At 40.8% G+C, this 20,686-nt stretch overlaps 3 protein-coding genes across 15 annotated transcripts in view; 2 read left to right on the top strand and 1 right to left on the bottom strand.

Moving 5' to 3' along the window:
- The window catches only part of LOC308391691 (pleckstrin homology domain-containing family A member 7-like), a 146,222-nt gene extending 139,750 nt beyond the window's left edge, over window positions 1-6,472 (top strand). For 4 of the 9 annotated variants that reach the window (XM_080874371.1, XM_080874369.1, XM_080874374.1 and 1 more), the window contains 5 exons: window positions 2,657-2,830; window positions 3,064-3,197; window positions 4,090-4,223; window positions 4,635-4,656; window positions 5,930-6,472. In XM_080874371.1, the coding sequence (XP_080730497.1) occupies window positions 2,657-2,830; window positions 3,064-3,197; window positions 4,090-4,223; window positions 4,635-4,656; window positions 5,930-5,993 (528 nt within the window). In that variant the 3' untranslated portion in view covers window positions 5,994-6,472. Of the gene's footprint in view, window positions 1-2,656; window positions 2,831-3,063; window positions 3,198-4,089; window positions 4,224-4,634; window positions 4,676-5,929 lie in introns of all 9 variants that reach the window. The other 5 variants (XM_080874375.1, XM_080874376.1, XM_080874370.1 and 2 more) reach the window with 4 other exon arrangements.
- A 4,928-nt stretch (window positions 6,473-11,400) lies between these two features.
- cUnh11orf58 (chromosome Un C11orf58 homolog) lies at window positions 11,401-15,978 on the bottom strand. Its single transcript, XM_080876710.1, has 5 exons — window positions 15,793-15,978; window positions 14,629-14,712; window positions 14,434-14,494; window positions 14,114-14,223; window positions 11,401-11,955 (listed from the first exon to the last, which is right to left on the bottom strand). Exons 1-5 carry the CDS (start codon window positions 15,844-15,846, stop codon window positions 11,731-11,733), a joined length of 534 nt encoding a protein of 177 aa, XP_080732836.1. The 5' UTR covers window positions 15,847-15,978; the 3' UTR covers window positions 11,401-11,730.
- Window positions 15,979-18,115: 2,137 nt separating this feature from the next.
- The window catches only part of LOC308392683 (transcription factor SOX-6-like), a 104,333-nt gene continuing 101,762 nt past the window's right edge, over window positions 18,116-20,686 (top strand). For 2 of the 5 annotated variants that reach the window (XM_080875854.1, XM_080875851.1), the window contains exon 1: window positions 18,116-19,029. The gene's annotated coding sequence lies outside the window, so the exon portion shown is untranslated. Of the gene's footprint in view, window positions 19,030-20,074; window positions 20,389-20,686 lie in introns of those variants that run through there. The other 3 variants (XM_080875850.1, XM_080875853.1, XM_080875852.1) reach the window with 3 other exon arrangements.

The following is a 20,686-nucleotide window of genomic DNA, read 5'->3' as shown; positions in this document are numbered from 1 at the left end:
AGGCATCAATCTGCCTTCCTGTCTCAGTTTTAGTCACCACAAAGTAGAGAAAAGAATCCATTTATGTACATCTACATACTGTGTACTTGTACACTTTTATTTATTTACTGAGTGATATTTTCAGTATACAGCTGTACAGTTATATTTTGTAGAGATTTGGTATTTAGAGCATATAAAAGAGTGAGGGAAAATGTCAGAAAAAGAAAATATACATTTTCAAGTTGATGAAATGAAGACAGATGCAATGTTACAAAAAAAAATCATGATCCCGCCTCCCTGCTTTCTTTTCTTCACTCAAAATCCAAGTGCCTTGTTATGTTGACGATCTTTTTTGCCTTTGTCCTAAATGTACCTCCTTAATCAGCATTTTAGCTAATCATGGTGTGTTTACAGCATGCGTCCCCACTTCAGAATCATAGATTATGTGCAATAGCAGAGTTTAGTCAGGAAGTTGTGGGGACAGTGCTGGTTTTTATCCCTAAAGGAAAACTTTGACATTTGACACTTAGAGTAAATCTAGCTTACAGCTAGCTGTGCCCCTTGGTCTCAGTGAAGAATACCGTAGATGCTAATGTGCTTGGATGGAAAAAAAATATTGAAGCTTAAAATGTCAAAGTCTTCCTGTAAGGTTACATGACACACGATAACTGCCGTACTGGTGTTATGATAGCAGACTAACCAAATGTTTAACCACACAGCTGTGAGAGCTGCCTGTAAATCAACTACATTTCCCATAAACCCTTGAAATCAAATTTTCCTATAACAGTAAGCAATACATAGCTTGTCACCTTCTGCTAATCATTTTCACCCTTTTCAGTGCACATGATGATAATAATGATATCGATAACAATAATGATAATGCCAGAGTATATTTTATTTTTATGTACTTCACCAGCATTAGACATGTTTATTTATACATCATTTTTTTAAACTACATAATTACTTTTTAGCTTTTGACTGTGTTTCATAATTACACTGACATTTTTAATGTTGGAAAAGAAAGATGGCCTGTTTTGTTTTTTTATAGAGCATAATAATACATGACTGGATAAAGCAACTGGGCTGAAATGCAATAAAAAAATATGTGTGTGTGAACAAAAAGTGGACAACTTTGTCACAGGAGATCTGTGGGAAAATTAAACAACTTTTAGTGATCTGAGGCATTAATGTCCTTAAGAGAGGAAAAAAAAGAAATTTGTCTTTATCAGATTTACAAAGATGCATTAAAGAGATTTTTTGCTTATTTTTACTCCGTGTATTGTTGACACATTTCCTGCTAACATTTGAAACAAATAACCCCTGTTACTGTTGTTCTAGTTATGTTCCTTCAAATGGCACAGCTGTCCACTCCTTGTTTTCAGTCAGATATTCACCCCAAAAGCTCTTCTGCCATATTGTCTTTATCTTTTCACACCTACATAAAGCCTATCAGATCAAAGTGTGGAGTAGTAACACGAGGATGCTCAGTTGGAGAGTAGAAATATAGTAAAGAACTTAAAGAAGTGAATTGCTAATCGCCACCTAATTCTGTGTAATCGAGAAGCAATGCACAACTCTTTCCCCTTTTCTTTTCTATCATGTAGAGATTTGCACTTGACAATAAAGAGTTTCTTGCTTCTGAATCTGTTCTTTGCTGTGTTCTTCCTAATCCGGTGGGGGTTTGAGGAATCTGTGCCTGCATGGTCTTCTCTTTTTATCTCTGTCCTTCTGTGTGCGATTGATTCTCCTGAGCACAGCAAGGCATGGGATGCAGTGTTTCTCAGAGCATGTGAAAGCACCAGCAGCTCAGACCCTGCTGCAGGCTACTGGAGTGGGAAGGATGCATGCATGGCTTTGATGCTCCTTGGATGATTACTCTCAAGTACCTCTCACCCCACACACACACACACACACACACACACACACACACACACACACACACACACACACACACACACACACACACACACACACACACACACAAACAAAGAAGAAAGGGCAGATCCAGAAACACATACGAATCATTTGGCTGTCTTGTAGTTGCTTGTGGTTACAATGCTAAGAACAGTCTTTTCAAATTCTTGGGTGAACTTGCTGTAATTACTCCTGGTTACACGAGTGATGTGATTATGTTTGCCTCTCTCTGTCTGAACCACAGCTTAATGCAGTAACATTACACATGCACGCAGGTAGAGTTTCTTTGTGTAGTCAGTCTTATCCTGCACAACATTTTTATTTTTATTTTTTTGTGGAACCAGTACTTTTAGCAGTGTTGATTAAAAACATGTTTCAGTGACCCAGATATTTAATTTATTATTAATTAATTTATACATTTTTGTAATTTTAAAAATTTTAATCTGTCAAGTTACTTTTTTACTAATGCCTTCATCTCTGAAAAAAACCATTACAGCCTAAAAGAACTTCTAATATGTACAGCAGCTGATGCTTTAACTTTAATCTTGCAGTTACTGCAGGAAATCTGACCTGGAATCATTATTTATAAACACTGTGTACATCAGATTTGGCTAATCTGTCATTCTGATAATAATGGTATTAATATTTAACACACAAGACTGTTCCTTAACTAAATGATTCAAGATTCTATTAATGATAAGAATAGGGTTTTCCCCCCCCCACAGTGTGCTAAGCTTTTAATTCTGACTCGTCCCCCTTGCAGGTGTTTGACTGGCAGGAGGAGCGACCTGTGGCAGAAGGTCAAAGCGATGAAGGGTGGAATCCAGTCAAAGAGAGGGGCAGGATCCAGTCAGATGAGTGGGTGACAGTAACAGCTACACGCATAAGAGAGGTGGATGTGGAACCTCTCGACTATGACCTGGATATCAGCCGAGAGGTACACACACACATGTGACTTCAGTTAGAAGCAGCTCAGTGAGAAAGTCGCAGCATCACTAATACAGAGGTTTCTTCCTGTCAAAGAGTTTGAGGCTTGGTCCTGAAAGTTCCCTGACATGATTTTTGCTGTGATCTGGTGTTTAATGAAAAGAAAAATTCATTTGAAATAAAAATCTCTACCTTTCAAACCACAGACCAATGTGTGTGACTAACTGTTTGCCCAACATGCAGCTGTCCAAACCAGAAAAAGTTCTCATCCCTGAGCGCTACATTGAGTCTGACACCGATGAGCCTCTTAGTCCAGAGGAGCTGGAGGAACGTGCCCGTCGGGCTGAGCGAATCAAGACCCTGCTGGCCAAATCCAGGTAGATGGTGCTCATACCGAAGTTATACCAGTTGAAGGAATTTAGGGGTAAAGATGTCGTTTTTTTTGCACTTGGATATATACCAGGTGGGAGGTAAGGCCTTAGTGGTAATACATCAGATACATTAACACTTGTTTGTGTGTGTGCATGTCATTCTGTCTGTAAATATGGTAGAAGGAAAGGTTCAGTGTAGTTAGCGGAGCAGAGTGGGGTCAACAATCCACTGAAATTATCCTTAGGTCTTCAAAGTCAACTTAATGTTTTATTGGTTGACAAAAAGCTTTTTAACTTAGAAACTATGATTCTGTGCTGTGTATTATCAACACATAGAAAGTACTGTATAAAGATTTTAAATACATCATATTTTATATCTCACCTCTCCTTCAAGGTCAAATAAGGTCAAACTTTCATAAAATGTCTTTTATCTTAAAAACTATGATTAAAATTCTGCTGCCTTTGTTTGTGTTTGCAACATGTAGGAAATGATACTGGTTTATGGGGACTCTAAATATCACATTAGAGTTTGCATCCAAATATCATATCACATTTGACCTCTAACCTCACTTTTACGTTTCATGTCTGCCTTTCTTTTAACTGGACCCCAAAATGCGTAACATCTTTTAAGAAAGTACTGTCAAAGGAAAGAGAATGAATCCAATAAAAAATAATAAGGTTTGTGCTCTCTGAGTGCTTGTTATTAATAATCCCACAATCATTATACGTATTCAAAAGGGAAATTAAGTACTGTAAATGTACCAAACATCTCCTGTGTGCTTTCTGAATAATTTCCATAACTGTTTTCATGGTCGATAGGTCCATAAAGCTTCTTAGTTCAAGTGTGCTGTTCAAATCAACACTATATAGTCAGTCTCATTTGTGTCCTTTTATGCAGTGTCCAGAACATACAGCCATCTGCACCGCTGGACTTCACTGAGCTGGATTCAGCTCTGCAGCAGCAGGAAAGGATCATGAATGTGTCCCAGATGCTGGCTTCAGAGGCCTCGCGCAAGAGCAAGCTTGTTGCAGGTTAGTTAGACAAACATCCACAGCAAAGTTTTTCTCGACTGCACTTCTGAGCCTTCATGAACACATTTTAAATACCTTAACTTTTACTAGAAGCGCAAGTCATGCCTAAAATGAGACCACTGCAAAGTAAAGGCCAACCAGAAGGTCCTTGCTTTGCCGAACTATCCAATAAACCTCAGTTATCAAATGTGAACCTGATAACAATTCTCACAGAAAGTACAAAACAAAATCCTTTTTCTCGAGTCTCTCATCTGTTTTCGTTTGTGGCTGCCACTGTAGTTGCCTATGGTTACAATCAATTCTTGTTTTACTCATGGTTTAGTGGTAGTGGTAGACTTTTAGCAGGAAAAATCTTAGATCGACATCTCAGTCTGGCAAAGTGTGATTTTTTTCATTGTCCCTGGTGTGTAGGGACTGAAAGACTGGAGAGCTGGTGAGCATATCTGGTCCAGGTACACCTGCCCTGACCTCCAGTTCATGTTGTGTGAATTTATTGTGTCTGTTGTGTGTATGTCTAAGTATATGTTGTTTTGTCAGGGTAAGGAATGTGCACAGATTGGTGACAAAAGTTCTTGGGTTTTTTTAAAATCTTTATCTCTCCATTTAATACTTTTTCCCTAGAACATCTGTGGACAGTCCTGGTTTCTTTATTTCTGGGTGATATTCTATCCAAAGAGCCCCAGGGAGCAGGTTTCACATTGATATATTTGACTTCTATAATAAAATGTGTCTGCTAACCAAAATAAAATGACCCATTTTGAGCCTAAAAAAAGCCACTGTAGCCCAATGAACTCAAAGCTTGGATTTCCCTTTAACACAGTGAGAGCTCAGTGACAGCTGCTGACAAAACATGGCTCATAATTTATAAGTTATTCATAATTTATTGTAAATTTCTTGGCTGAATCCTCCTTTTAACTTTGAACTCTGCTGGAGTGAAGGGAAGCAAGCAGTTCATTAGAAATTCAAGGGAAATTGTTCCAGAAGACCAATTCGTTGATCAGTTGGAGCTCATCTCTAGTCAAAATCCGACTTTGTGAAACCTGCCAGATATTCCCCATCAGGAATCATTTCGAATGAAGTGGAGATGCTGCTTTGGTGAAACCATTGTGGCCTTTCTGATTCCAGTGGTGTTTTGGTACAGGTGGGCTGTTGATCTTTAAAAGCAGTTGATTGAACTGTTTGACCTGCATCAAACAGTTCAATCAAATGATGTCTTTTGTTTGGTTTTATGTTCAAAGTAATGTTGATAGGCACCTGATTCAGGGCTCCTCCACGTATGCATAAACTGTTTACAAGGGACATATTTTTTGAGGGGAAAATAATCCTACATCTTGTTTGCTGGAAATATGTTTGTATTCTGCACAGAATAATCTGCTGTGTAGACCTCAGGGTGGTCCTGTGGCCTATTGCACTGGGACATTGGAGACTTTGAGTCGTGAGGGTTGCTGGGTGGGTCCTCTGTGGATTGAGCATATTCAGGTGCCTCCCACTGACACTCAGATTGGGATTTAGGAAGTGTTGATGTTGGATCAGCGCCTTTGTTTGTTTTGTGTAATCTTTGAAATGTTCCTGAACAGTTTTGTGGATTTATCACTGTTAAAATCTGTCAGTGTTTTTATATATATGTGTATGTGTGTGTTTTGGTAATAAAATATGAGTGCAGTAAAATCTACTGATGAAACAACTTTTCTTTTTCTTTCCTCCAGCAAGAGCTACTGCAGACCACTGATCCACAGGAACGACCGGTGCAACAAAACAGAGTCTTTGTGAAAGGAGCTTGAACTGGAAGGATCTAATCATTGGAAGTGGACTGATTTACATATAACAAATGCCTTTTTTTAATGATTGAGGACTAAACACATTTTTTCAAGAGTTTTTCATTCATATTTCTGAAGTGGTATCAGGTTTTCTTGCTTCTGCAATTACACTGCACATTTAAGTAATTATTTTTAACACAAGTTAGTTGCTTTTTTAAACTCTACATTTACTTTACCTGTACTGTTGACATGAAAGTTTTAGCTGGATTTCATTTCAGCTGGATTTCAGTTTTAAATTGCAGCGAGATCACTTTGACCATTATTTATTGCAGTGTTTAGCTTCATGGGCTTCATATACTTTCCCAGCACTGTCACTTGATGATCCAGAACCCGTCAGTCATCACAAAAGCATTAAAAAATAATACAGTTTAACACATTAAAAGAAGTTATTACAAAAATAAATATTAAGATTGAAAATGTTTACTTGTCTTTTTTTTTTCATTTTTAAAAAATATTATTTTCTGGATATATATTCATCAACTTAAGTTGAATAAAGCATATTAGAGAATACATATAAACATAATCTACACTCAACAAAAATATAAACGCAACACCTTTGTTACTGCTCCCATTCCCCATGGGATGGACGTAGAGACCTAAAATTCATTCCAGATACACAATATAACCATCCCTCCCAAACAGTGGTCACAAATCAGTCCAAATGTGTGGTAGTGGGCACATCTGCCATATTGCGATAATCCATCCCACCTCACAGGTGTGCCACATCAGGATGCTGATCTGACATCATGAGTAGTGCACAGGTGTACCTCAGACTGCCCACAACAAAAGGCCACCCTGGAATGTGCAGTTTTGTCTCACAGCAAAATGCCACAGATGCCACAAGCAATGAGGGAGCGTGCAATTGGCATGCTGACAGCAGGAATGTCAACCAGATCTGTCGCCCGTGCATTGAATGTTCATTTCTCAACCATAAGCCGTCTCCACAGGCGTTTCAGAGAATATGGCAGCACATCCAACCGGCCTCACAACCGCAGACCTCGTGTAACCACACCAGCCCAGGACCGCCACATCCAGCAGGTTCACCTCCAAGATCGTCTGAGACCAGCCACCCAGACAGCTGCTGGAACAATTGGTTTGCACAACCAAACAATTTCTGCACAAACTGTCAGAAACCGTCTCAGGGACGCTCAACTGCATGCCCGTCGTCCTCATCGGGGTCTTGACCTGACTCCAGCTCGTCGCCGTAACAGACTTGTGTGGGCAAATGCTCACATTCGATGGCGTCTGGCACGTTGGAGAGGTGTGCGCTTCACGGATGAATCATGGTTCACATTGTTCAGGGCAGATGGCAGCTGAGAATGTCCCAGTTCTTGCATGGCCAGCATACTCACCGGACATGTCACCCATTGAGCATGTTCGGGATGTGCTTGACCGGCGTATACGACAGCGTGTACTAGTTCCCACGAATATCCAACAACCTCGCACAGCCATTGAAGTGGAGTGGACCAACATTCCACAGGCCACAATTGACAATCTGATAGACTCCATGCGACGATGTGTTGCACTGCATGAGGCAAATGGTGGTCACACCAGATACTGACCGGTTCTGGGTCCCCAGACCCCCAATAGCGCAAAAAACTGCACATTCCAGGGTGGCCTTTTGTTGTGGGCAGTCTGAGGTACACCTGTGCACTACTGGTGGTGGTCAGAGGGCCTGGTGGCGCCAGTGTTTGGCAGCCTCGCCTCTGTCAGTGCGCCCCAGGGTGGCTGTGGCTACACTGTAGCTTGCCATCACCAGTGTGTGAATGTGTGTGTGAATGGGTGGATGACTGGATATGTAAAGCGCTTTGGGGTCCTTAGGGACTAGTAAAGCGCTATATAAATACAGGCCATTTACCATTTACTCATGATGTCAGATCAGCATCCTGATGTGGCACACCTGTGAAGTGGGATGGATTATCTCAATATAGCAGATGTGCCCACTACCACACATTTGGACTGATTTGTGACCACTGTTTGGGAGGGATGGTTATATTGTGTATCTGGAATGAATTTTAGGTCTCTACGTCCATCCCATGGGGAATGGGAGCAGTAACAAAGGTGTTGCGTTTATATTTTTGTTGAGTGTAATTTATTTTCCAACAATATTAAGCCTTCGTGGCAGATGGGCGCCCCTCGCTGAGCCTGGTTCTGCTGGAGGTTTCTTCCTGTTAATAGGGAGTTTTTCCTTCCCACTGTTGCCAAATGCTTGCTCACAGGGTGTCATATGATTGTTGTGGTTTTCTCTGTATTACTGTAGCGTCTTTACCTTACAAACTTAAGGCTTTGGCGTGTAGTTCTGATTTTACACTATATAAATAAAATTGAATTGCTTGGTGAATAGTGCAGTAGACCAGGACTCTAAGACCAGACGAGCCAACCTGAGCACTGCCTGGATTGACTAAAAGAAAGCTTACGACTCATTATCCCACAGATGGATCCTGGAGTGCTTGGCACTGTAAAAGGCTAATAGTATGCCGATAACATTCATCAGGAAATTGCTGGGACTGTGAGAGACCAACTCCAAGGCAATCACAGAAGTTACTATGAAGTGCAGAATACACCAAGGTGATGCACTGTCCCTACTGTTCTGCACAGGCCTCAACCCCTGAAGCTAGCTCGTCACTAAAAGTGGATATGGATATAGATTCAGAAGTGGAAGGACCATCAGACACTTTCTGTACATGGATGACATCGAGCTGCATTCCAGGGAGACATAAACGCACTGATCTATATCACCAGCTTCTACAGTGAGGACATCAGAATCTAATTTGGACTGAATAAGTGTAGACAAATTGTTGCAAAGGGAGGGAAGATAATGCGGAATGAATGCATGCTAGAAGGGAGTATACCAGATATACAGGACAGCTACAAGTACCTGAGTGTCCCACAGGCCAACAGGAATTCTAATGAAGATGCATGAAGGTCAGCCACAGCCACATATCTCCAGAAGGTAAGTCAGTTGCTGGGAATCCAGCTCAATGGCAGGAACAAGATCCAAACCATCTGTGCAGCTCTACCAGTCATCAGATACTAGCTGGAATAATAAGCTGGCCACATGACGAGATGGATGCCACTGATGCCAAGATATGAAAACTCCCGACAATGCACAGAACTCCAGCACCCTGAGGCTCTAAGAGCAACAGAAGGAGGGAATATGTGGGGAGTGTCAGAGTCACAATACAAGATGAAACGGAGCATCTACGAGTACATCAGAAAGATGAGCTGCAGACAGATGGTGATAAGGAACAAGAGGAGGAACTCTTGTGGAAGCCTATCCCTGCATGTAATGTACCATCGACAGACAGAGGAAGTGGGTGACATCAAGAAATGCTACCGGTGGCTAATATTTTTTATATATGTAAATAAACTTAGCACAAAAGTAAGGGGGGTTGCGCCCATGAAAAATGTCCCAAATCTTCTCAGCCAAACCAATTATTCTGCTATTGACTCTTTTGGTGTTTATTAGATTGGATGACTAAAGTCTGAAGCAACAAAACACATTTGTTTGTGGTTGACTGAATATGCAAAATGACTCTACTGGTAATCTTTTAATCTGAAATGTATTTATTTTTTTCCTGAAGTAGTCTTCCCTCTGTGGATCCTTAAATCCTGGTACCTCAAACAACATAGTCACCTAGAATGCAATTTGCAGTTGTGGGACTGGTGGTAATCCAGATGTGCACAGAGCAACAGGTTCCCCTCCAACAGATTTGTCAGAAGAACATCCACCAAAACTTGCTCTGAAATACAAGACAAGACAGCCCCCACTCATCCAGGCCATCAAATATCAGCACAAGTTTATTTGCCAAAATCTCAAATTCTTGTTTGTTTTGAGGAAGCTATAAGGAGTTGGATATCCTGGTTAACCTGCCCCTCCACCCATGCAAGAGCAAACTTTTACACAGAGAGTTTTTGCAATGCCTGCAAGTAAATATGTTTTCACCATCACATTTGTTCATCTTGTGTCATCACTCTCCTTGATGCAGCCTCAATATGTCCGTCCTCGTGTTCACCGTTAACCGTTTCACCAACTGCATGTGTGATGTACAGCTTGGTATACACTTTGTTAGAAATAGAGACCAGCTTTAACCTGATAGTCTTTGCTGTTTGGAGCCTACTTTAGCTGAGACTGGGTGAGAGGCACAGTACATTCTAGATAAATTTCCAGTTATGAGTCATCAATGAGTGGAAATTTTGACCTCTTGGTGGCAAAACTGCAAGAATCTCCTGTATCACCAGTGTATTTCCCTTGGGACTAACATTTTCCACCATCCAATTGGTTATTATCTATAACTGAATAATTACCATGGCATGAATTGAAGAAACACCCCGGTTAAGGTTTCATTAAAGGGGATTTACAGTTATAGGACTGTGCCTGAAAATCACAGAAACCATGAAGATTTATTCATACAGAACACTGAGAAGGTATCTATATCAACTGACATGTTTCTCTATTTCATTTGGAAGAAACCATCACAAGATGGGTACACTGGTCCCTTTATGAAGAATGTGATTAGCAAGGATACTCAGGCAGCCTGTGCTGTTTTAAAGATGCTCAGTTGGTGCCAAGGAGCCCCGGAGTGCCAAGTCAATATTTCCAACACCATCACCCTGAACCACTGACACAAGGCAAGATGGATCCACACATCCATGCAGTGTGTGCCGAATTCTGACTATACCATCCAGATCGCGCAACAGAAAGCAAGATTCATCCAGAAATCCTCCTTCTGTCATCCAACTTTGGTGAGCCTGTGCTAGAATGTAGCCTGTGTTTCCTGTTCTTAGCTGACAGGAGTGCCACACAGTGTGATCTGCTGCTGCTGTAGCCCATCTGCTTCAAGGGAGGGTTTGACGTGTACCTCCGGAGATGCTCTACTGCATCCAGCACAAAACGTTATCGTAATAACTCTGCATTAGGACACAGGCCTGCATGTGGGCCTGAAAATCACAACCAGTATTTTCTACACCATTCTCTTCACTGATTTTATGGACTTCTTTGCAATCCACTCTGACACCAGATTTCTTCACTTTTTAGTCACATTGTGACTTTTCATTATTCCATAATAGATCAACCAAATCTGAAAAGAATGAAAATTTAAATCTTTACCCAAAATGGAAATTTTAAAGTTTTCTCAAATGAATTATTGGAAAACAAATGTGGTGCAGTTTTGCTGCTCAAGCTTTAATACTGATGCCCAAAACTGTGGATAGAAAAAAAAAAATCGTGCTGAAGAGAGACAATATTTTGGTTTTACATTGAGACACTTAAAATGAGTGTAAAATTGACTTGGCTGCAGTTTTGAACAGAATGTTCAAAATGTATTTTTCAGTCCTATAAATCTCATATTCCACCACGGTTTTAACTGAAAATGATTTTTATTGGTTTTCAAGAAAACACAAAATTCTCCATTTGTATACCAATCAAAACTAATGCCAGGGAATCCTGTTTCATTCAGCACAATTCATGGCAAATGCAGTGACTGTTAAAATGTCCAAACGAAATAAAAACTTGATCATGTGGTACTGCCACTCAGCCTGCAGACTTCATTCTTTGACGACATGCACACCAGAGTGTAGTCTAACGATTGGCTCTATGATGGATGACGGCCTACCGTTCAACATTTAACACCAAAACTTACAAACATAATATTACAAAAACTAATTCCTCCCTGCCGGTCTCATCAGCATTACGAGGATTTCACAAAAGCTGCTTTGTAGTCGTGTTTCAGTTCCTCGTTCCTACTGTCCGGGCTGGTTTCAGACTCCTCTGAAGTTTTTTCTTCCGGCTCAGGATCGCTGCCTTTGTCCTGAGCTTCTGTGGGCTCTTTCTCACTGGTGGACTTCTCTGGCTCAGCTTCTTTTGTCTGTCCATCCACTGGTGGTGAAGGGATCAACTCTGGCTGGGTTTCAGACTGAGGATAAGAGAGCCAAAAGATGATTTACTTATAATTAGTATTAGTATGATATTACCAGTGTTGGGGAGTAACGGAATACATGTACTGCCGTTACGTATTTAAAATACAAAATATGAGTAACTGTATTCTGTTACAGTTACCGTTTAAAAAGGTGGTATTTAGAATACAGTTACTTTGTTGAAATAAATGGATTACACTGCGGTACTTTCCTGTTTCATATTGTGGCGGGTCAGGACTGTTTGGGTTTTGTTTGCTACGTTCTGTTGTTCCAGGTGGCAGCGTTACGGTTGCCATGGTTACAGGGTGACGCTCTCTCTCTGCGTGTTTCCTGGGTGATAGAGGCCTTTTTGTTGTTGTTGTGCTAAGCTAATAGGCAGAATGCTACCGGTATAGCTCTAAAGAATGTAGCATCATTGGCAGTGTAGTCCGTGCTGCAGGGAGAATGGACTGCCATACGCGTTATGTGTCTGTGAGCGAGGGAGGGAGAAAAAGGGGAGTGGAAAGGTACGAGTTGTCATCGAGGAAAAACGGCAGCTGGAAGCATGTAAATATAATAATAACCACTGCAGCCAAGAAGAGTGCCTGACGAGCCCAGTTGTAAGTAAGCTATTAAGACTCGACTGTACGCCGTGTTCGTGTTTTCCTCCAAAAACAATAAGTTCCGTTGGAGCAGTCTTTCAACGTCTCTCTCTGTCTCTCGCAAGCAAAGTTGACCACAACAAAGTAAAGCTATTTTTCGGCTACGAGCCGACAGGGACCCCACCGTATTAGTCAGAGGTCCCTTTACTACAGTTCGGAGTCGCGGACCTTCAGTAATAGTAATAAATCACACAGCAATAGTACATTCATGTAGTTGTAAACAGCATGATAATATATTAAGTAATCCAAAGTATTCAGAATACGTTACTCTCATTGAGTAACGTAACGGAATACGTTACAGAATACATTTTGGGGCATGTATTCTGTATTCTGTAATGGAATATATTTTAAAAGTAACCTTCCCAACACTGGATATTACTTCTGTTCACATGGAAGCAGGTTGCCTGGTAACAGAATATCCCAAAAGTCCAGAGTGTAAACAGATGTGCCTGCAATTTGGCAGATATTTCTGCCAAATTGTTTTGTCACAAATTATTATCAGCAATGCAATATGCAAAATAGGGTTTCCCAATTAAAATGGAGAGTTGTAGTTCAAAAACTTGAAATACAATTTAGGAATGTAAACATTTACATGAAAAGAAATATAGAGTTACCTCCAAATCTGTCAAATCTTAAAGTCTAAAGCATAGGTGTGAAACTGGCCCGCAGCCTACTTACATTTGGCCCGCGAAGCCATACCAAATTACTATCAGAGCTGGCCTACTGGTATTATACAGCTAATATATATATCGTTTAGTATTAAGCTTTGCTTGTTCCATATTAAGTTTTTCAGCAAAACGTGTTTGAGTCCATAAGAAAAGATTCATTCTTATATCTGGAGGAATAAATATATTTCAATAAATATTAACGTTATCCTGCGACTTTGTTCCAGTTTTGAATTTTGGCCCACTGTGTATTTGAGTTTGACACCCCTGCTCTAAAGTATTTAAAGTATTACAATTTGGATGCTCGGTATCTTCATCAAGCTGCAGTTTTAAAACAAACATGAATAACAAATCATTTAATTTCATGTCACTTAAAAATGATTTGAGTCATCCAAAGCATTGCCTGTTTTGTCATCTGAGATTCAGAAGAATAGCAAACTAACCAGTTAGAAAACTGAAACAAGATGCTTCTGATATGCAGCTGTATTGTATCTTAACACAGCTTACTACACCAGTCATCTACAACATCATAATAACCACTGACTACTGACGTGAATAACACTGAGCATCTCCTTCGAGTGCAAATTAGGGCTGGGACTCATTGGGTATTGGCACTGAAGTAATAACAGCAACATACTAACTGCATCCCTCTGTGGCTCTAAGGTTGGTTTCAATACGTTTTTATGCTTAGACAGTGAAAAAAAGATATGTAGATTTTACAGGATGCGCACATAATAAATTAAAGGATTTAGCATAACATCCAGTTATAATTAAAAGTAAGTGTTTCTGGATCTACTACACCTTTGTTTTCTGCCTTTTTTCTATATAGTCTAGCATGTATGACCCCTCACCTCACTGAAACCCAGACCACAATGTCTCCGGTTGCGTCCTGACAACTTCCCATCCATTCCCTGCTGGTACTGCAGCTCCAGCTGCTCATTGATCTTCTGATCTTCCTGACCTGCAGAGGAGACACCAGTCACAGCAGGCACAACCAGCCAGTACAGCTCTATCCAAGAATGGATAGACCTGTGCGGCGGATGTGTGGTAGCAAAGCCGATTTAATTGTTTTGGGCGTAAGGATGACACAGCATGTGTGAGAGGTGCAGGATGACAGTTTGCGAAAGCAGAGCTAATACCACATTTTCCAAAAACTAAATAACAAGCTTACCGCTGCGGAAGTGAGATGTTGACTTGTGGTCACCAATGACAAGACGCCCAGTGTGTTCTTTCTGTAAAACAGCAACAGTCCCACTTTACCTTAACTGTCACAACTTCAGGCAGTGAAGCATGAAGTAACAGGGCCTATTTTTATTTTGCTTTGGTCTGTGAGTCTCCAATAAAATGAATCAAAACACAAACAAACCTTGCCCGCGCCCATCAGCCGTAAAAACTTTTGTTTTCTCTCATCGCTTCCCAAATCAGCAGAGGCCCACTGTGTACCCCCATCCTGCAAAGGCAAACATTCTCATCATGTGGATGTTCAAACAAGAGCATCAAGAGCCAGACTGAATCAAAAACATGATTCTGATATCATTACCTTTAAAAAAAAGAAAGATTATTTTGAAACAGTCATAAATGTTTCTGATCAGCAGGGCTAGACGTCCCTTTTTCTGACCACACCTCAACTCACCTGTTTTTTTTGTTGTTCATTAATTATGAATTAAGTTGTGCATTATCTGCAATCCTGCTTTCAGTCCTGTTTTCATTAGTTTAGTTTATTAGCATGACGCCTGAAGCATTTTCCTGTTTGTTGCAATTTAAGCCACTTTTCAAGAAAAGATGCAAAGCATTTGATGGCTGAAGGTTGTTACTCATAGACAATAAACATGGCCTTATATCACTACAGCGTCATTATTTTGGGATTTTGCAGCTTTTTTTTATAATATGCTCTTGCTGCACCACTGAGGTTTCTGTGAACCTAAACTCATCTCTGTTCACTCAGACATTTCTGTAACACGCTTTGTACCAGTGAAAGGGGAAATTCTAATGTTTTTCATTCTTTTAATTTTATATTCTATTATCGTCTCGTCTTTTGCATGTTTCATTTTTAAAAATTTATTTTTTGTAAGGGATTTATTCTGTAAAACAGTGCAATATGAAACAAACAATGCATGTGTTATTTATCAATAATAGTAATTAAAATCAGGTTCAAATAGTGGTGACTTACACGTATCTCCATCGACAGCAATAAATGTGTCATAACTTCTTTTTTTTATATACACAAAATGATAATTACCCAACAATGACACCACAGTGACTTTAATATCTAAATAAAATACATAAGTAAATATTATCTGCTTACATTCGGGCCAAAACAAAGAGAAAACATAGTAAATATTATATCGTAGTTCATGTAATATAGTTTTGAGTCATCCTAAAAAGGGGAATGAGTTCAATAAACTTTCCTATTCTAACAATCACGCTTTGAATCCCAGCGTTAGCAAACCTGCTACAGCGACGCTAGCCGTTCCCTGGTGGTTCGTAGCTCTCGCCCAGGGCTAGTTTCGTTTTTAAGCGTTTTACTCACTTGACTGGGAGACGCCGATCGTTTTGTTCCATGCCTGTCCTCTGGAGAGCTCATTGTGAACGAAAACTTTAGAAAAATATCGACAAAATATCATGCCACCTAGCAAAAGCTAGCAGGCTATGTCAACAATCCTGCTATCCCCACTTCCTGTGCAGTCTTCTTCGTTTGTGTTGCTGCTGGTTGTGTCGACTCTGTGCCGCCACACTGCGGAGAGTTCTCCTCACAACAAAAACTCGTCATCAAATCTACTTAGCGGTTATTTCCTGGTCTCTCTCTCTCTCTCTCTCTCTCTCTCTCTCTCTCTCTCTCTCTGTGTGTGTGTGTGTTTAGATAGAAACTTAGCACAAAAAGTGAGGCATTGTTGTAACAATGCTTCTTGACAATAAATCTTATACTCCTGGAAAGCCTGTTTACCCCCCACCCCCCCTAAATGGTGTTATCACCTCTGTCAATTGTCATACACATTTACAACAGTCAGCCACTTCCTCCTCATGTTGGTCACCAGCTTGGTCACACTGCTGTGGTGTGGCATCCCATTCTTCAACTAGCATTTGTCACAAGTCAGCCAATGTGCTTGGTCACTCTGGAATAAACAGCACACCCAAACTGCTCCCATGAATGTTCAGTAGGGTTGAGGTCAGGACTGTAGGCAGGTCATTCCATCTTCTTCACTCCCAAACTCTGGAGGCAGCCTCTGGTAAACCCTGCTCTGTGGGGACAAGTGTTGTCATCCTGGAGGATAGCATTTGGCCCAATACTGCAGAGACCATATCTCTGCAATATTGGGCCAAATGATTGCCTCTGGTTGCAGAATCTAATCTCAATATCTCTGCATTGAGATTGCCTCCTGTGATGACAAGCTTAGTTTTTCAAGTGAGGGAGATGACGCCCTACACCATCACACTGCCTCCATCAAAAGTTGTTATGAGCCTTGACCTGTAGAAGACTTCCTGCGGTTCCTAAGTGCTCACAGATTGAGGGAACAGTCTTTTTGTCATGTCATTTTCTTGGGATGCCCACTTGATGGCCTGTTTCTGTCATCCCTCCTTGGAACTTGTTCTTTAATCTGGATATGGTCCCCCCCCCCCCGTCCTCCCCCCGGAAGTTGGCCTATGGCAAGGTTTTCAGGGACACAACCCAGCTACTCAACTCTGCTGCTCAACCCACAAATGCAGTGGAAATAAACAGGCTTTCCAACTGTATTTGATTATTTAATGCCAAGGAGCATTGAAATAATAATAATACCAATAATAATAATAGTAATAATAGTAATAATAATAATAATAATAATAATAATAATAATAATAATAATAATAATAATAATAGTAGTAATAATAATAATGATTAAAAAAAATCCGCTCAACATAAAGTTTTTGTTGTATTATAATTGTATTTTATAATTAAATTTGGACAAGCTGGAGTCAGATGAAGTCAGAAATTAAATAAACATTCAAAAACTGGAACATTTTTTTCTATTCATCAATGAAAGTAAATACCTGTATTTTGCGATCTTAACAATAAATAAAAACCCCAAAGTGTTTTGCTATTTTTCTGCTTTTTGAAATTTCAAACTTCGAAATTTCATGGACTACAACAGCAATAGTTATTTTAACATTAAACATATCGTTTTGATTAAAGGGCATACTATTGGATTAACTATCCACTAACATAAAAAAAACAAACTATTTTGGTAATTACCAATGCTGTTAATTTTAGGCCAGATATAAAATAAAGCTCACACTGAGTGGTTTCTAACATATTTATGTTTTTTATCTGATTAGTCATTTCCCTTGGAATCTCTTTAAACTAAAGCTTGAAAGATATTTTTCTACCGTCACATATTTATATGTAGCTGTTTTCAAAGCCGCCTTTGTGGGGGCACGTTTGGTTTAAAATTACGTTTAGGATGATCGACCTTCACTAAACCCGCCAAAAGGTGGCGCGAGAGTAAATATTATGAAGACCCAGCCCAGAGGCGCTCACACCTCTGACAGGACCTCACACTTCATTTTTGCGAAGGACAATCAACGAAGTATTAAACGGGAAACTCGTTCATGTAAATGGGCTTAAAACGCTGCATCCACCAATCTCATCCCCCTCATGTATTAATTTACATCAAATATTTTTTTTCTTTAGGAAAATAAAGAATAGGCCGGATCCTGATTTACAGATCTCTTTTATTATTTAAAAACAAACAAACAAAACAACTAAACAAAAAACAAACACACAAGAGAGAAATATTAATATGCACAATTTGATGTTCAAATTGATTTTATATATAGTATATAAAATAATGTATACATTGATTTAAAAAAAATATTATATATACATATATATGTTCGTGTTATTGCAAAACAGAGTAAAAAACTTTCATTGGTATTTATTTACTAAAATGTCCCCCATCCCATTTTTTGATCAATATATTTTTTAATCCATATAAAACAAGCAGCTTAGCCTAATCACTGCGTGAGTTTTAGTTCTGGGTGATTTCTGATACAAAAAAAGAAAAAAAGTTTGCAAGGGGAATAAAATCACGGAGGAATCAAAGAAATCAAATCGCAATTTTATTCCTTTTTTAATCGCGCGGGTGATCGTGAGTTGTTGACCGGCAGCCTGGTGAGAGCATGCACGCACGTGCGCTCAAAGGCTGCACACACACACTGAAAGGAAAGGCTGGGACACGGGTGACAAGAAAAGTCAGGGGTAAAAGGTACCTGTACAGGAGTGAACAAGAAAAATATAGAATGGTTTACGTTTCATCAAACATAAACAAAGAAAGTGACACAGGCGGACAGAGACGGATAAATAGCCGAGGGAGAGAGAGGGAAGGAGAGAGAGAGCCAGAGGGAGAGAGAGGAGGGGTTATCCAGCCTCTGCCTCTTCACCCGACAGTGCCCCGCACTCTCACTTAAGCCGCCACACAGCGCCGGCCGGGAAATAACCTGAAATACTTTTGATTAAAAAGAATCCTCCGGGTGACCTCCGGTGTGACTCAGCGCAACTTCTGACGACGACGCCGAAGTGTCCCGGTGTACTTTCTGATCCTCGGCGGAGCGCAAACACGGAGTTACCAAAGTCCGCGACAGGCTCCAGCGATGGTGACTTTACGCACGGGATTTGGAAGCTGTTTGCACTGACTCCTGTTCTCGCCGCCGAAAACTCTGTCAGCGTCGCTCCCCCCAAAGAGTCGTCAAGTTTGCAAGAAGCACACAGCGCATGACGAACGACTGAATCCAGGTAAGACCCGTCCTGCTGCATCTGCGTGGAGGCGCCGGGACGGTCAGCCCGCGCCACCACCGGGGCTGCTCGTTTTGAAAAGTCCGTGCGCACTCCGCTTATCTCTTCTCCACAACAAACCGCGATGACAGCCGCAGACTCGGGCTGCAGGACTGTGCTTAAACCCCACAGCAGGGCTGTGATTGGACCGCATCACCTGAAAAAGTAACTCCGGGCTTTTAGAAAAGTTTGGTGCTGTAGAGCTTATAGGGAAAAAGTTCCGTAGTCATTTTTATTTGTCATAAATGACTCAGATTTGGATCCAGTCACAGAATTAGATTGCAATAGGTTTGTAATTAAGTGATAGTAAGCTTTGTCAGGAGCTCGCCGTCTGTTACAGTTGTTTTCACACTGTTTGTATTATGATAATACTGCAAATCGTTTTCACCTGTAATTATATTTATAACAGCCACTGTAAAACCGCGTGCTTGTGAGGAGAGCCTAAACGGAACATACATATTTAGATATTATATAAAATTAACAATAAAGAAAAACATTCTTTAAAAAATGCCAAAACACACATTTTCCAATATTTTTCAGCGCATTTCCACCTTCTTCCTTTAGTTTGTGTAATCCAGATTCAAGGTTATTTCCAGACATAAAGGATGAAATCGTGCAAGAAAAGCAGGCTAAACTTCACCCACCACTACATCCCTGTCACGCACCATTAACAGAAATGGATTAGCGGTTCTGTAGCACCAGAAAATTGTTCTATAGGCTTAGAGCTCATTAAAAGACATTTAGAAAGAGGTCGAGAGTTCAAAAACTTTGCATAAGAAGTTTTTGAGCTCATTATCTTGAGTGATAATTCTCAAGAGCCCAAAACGTGAACTTGAAAGCAGCATTTCCAGAACACTTCACAGAAATAAAGCCGCTCTTAAAGTCAGCCCATCGCTCAGGTCGGCTGGAGGATGCGGGCTGCTGCAGTTTCAGCATTTTCCTCTCCGGCCACAGCGGTGGCCCTCTCGTCTGTCAACGCGAACGCGTCGGGTACTACTGCCGGACCTCTGTGGTCCTCGTGCGCGTTCACGGGCTCGCCGCACATCCACAGTGTACTGTTCCGTCCGTGGCCGAGACTGTGGTGGTGCCCCTGCGTTTCCCCACTCGCTCTGGAATACAACCGATAGAAAAACAGACCACCGAGGCGAGAAACCCCGTCCTCAGGGCCTGAGCTGTTCCGGGGTCACGCAGACTGATCCTAGAAAAACCCGTGAGCCATAAATGAAAATAGACCCGCAGCACCAACACACAGATCCACCGAGACAATACAACCGGACAGGACAGCGTCCCGGGACGGCCCACGAGATAAGAAGTTAGTCCGTAAGTCTCCTTCCACCCCCTTCATCTTTTTCTTTACGTGGCTTTTTGCGTTTTTTCTTTTTGTACAGTGCATCTGAACTTTCTGGGAAAACACAAGTTTCAGTTTCACCTGACACTCGGACAGAGTGACGGCGCCGGTTATGTGTGAAGTTAATTGCGTGGGTGCATGAACTTGAGCCACACGGAGAGGGGGCAAGTTTCTTATTCAGAGCGGGGAGAGAGACCCGCTTCTCGGGCAGATCAGCGTGGGACCTTGTGTACCGTGTGAAAGCTTTTGTCCTCCGTGTACCCTGGCTGG

This window comes from Rhamphochromis sp. 'chilingali' (assembly GCF_963969265.1).
Source record: "Rhamphochromis sp. 'chilingali' genome assembly, chromosome: 2".
NCBI lineage: Eukaryota > Metazoa > Chordata > Actinopteri > Cichliformes > Cichlidae > Rhamphochromis > Rhamphochromis sp. 'chilingali'.
This window is presented reverse-complemented; position numbering and strand designations above follow the sequence as displayed.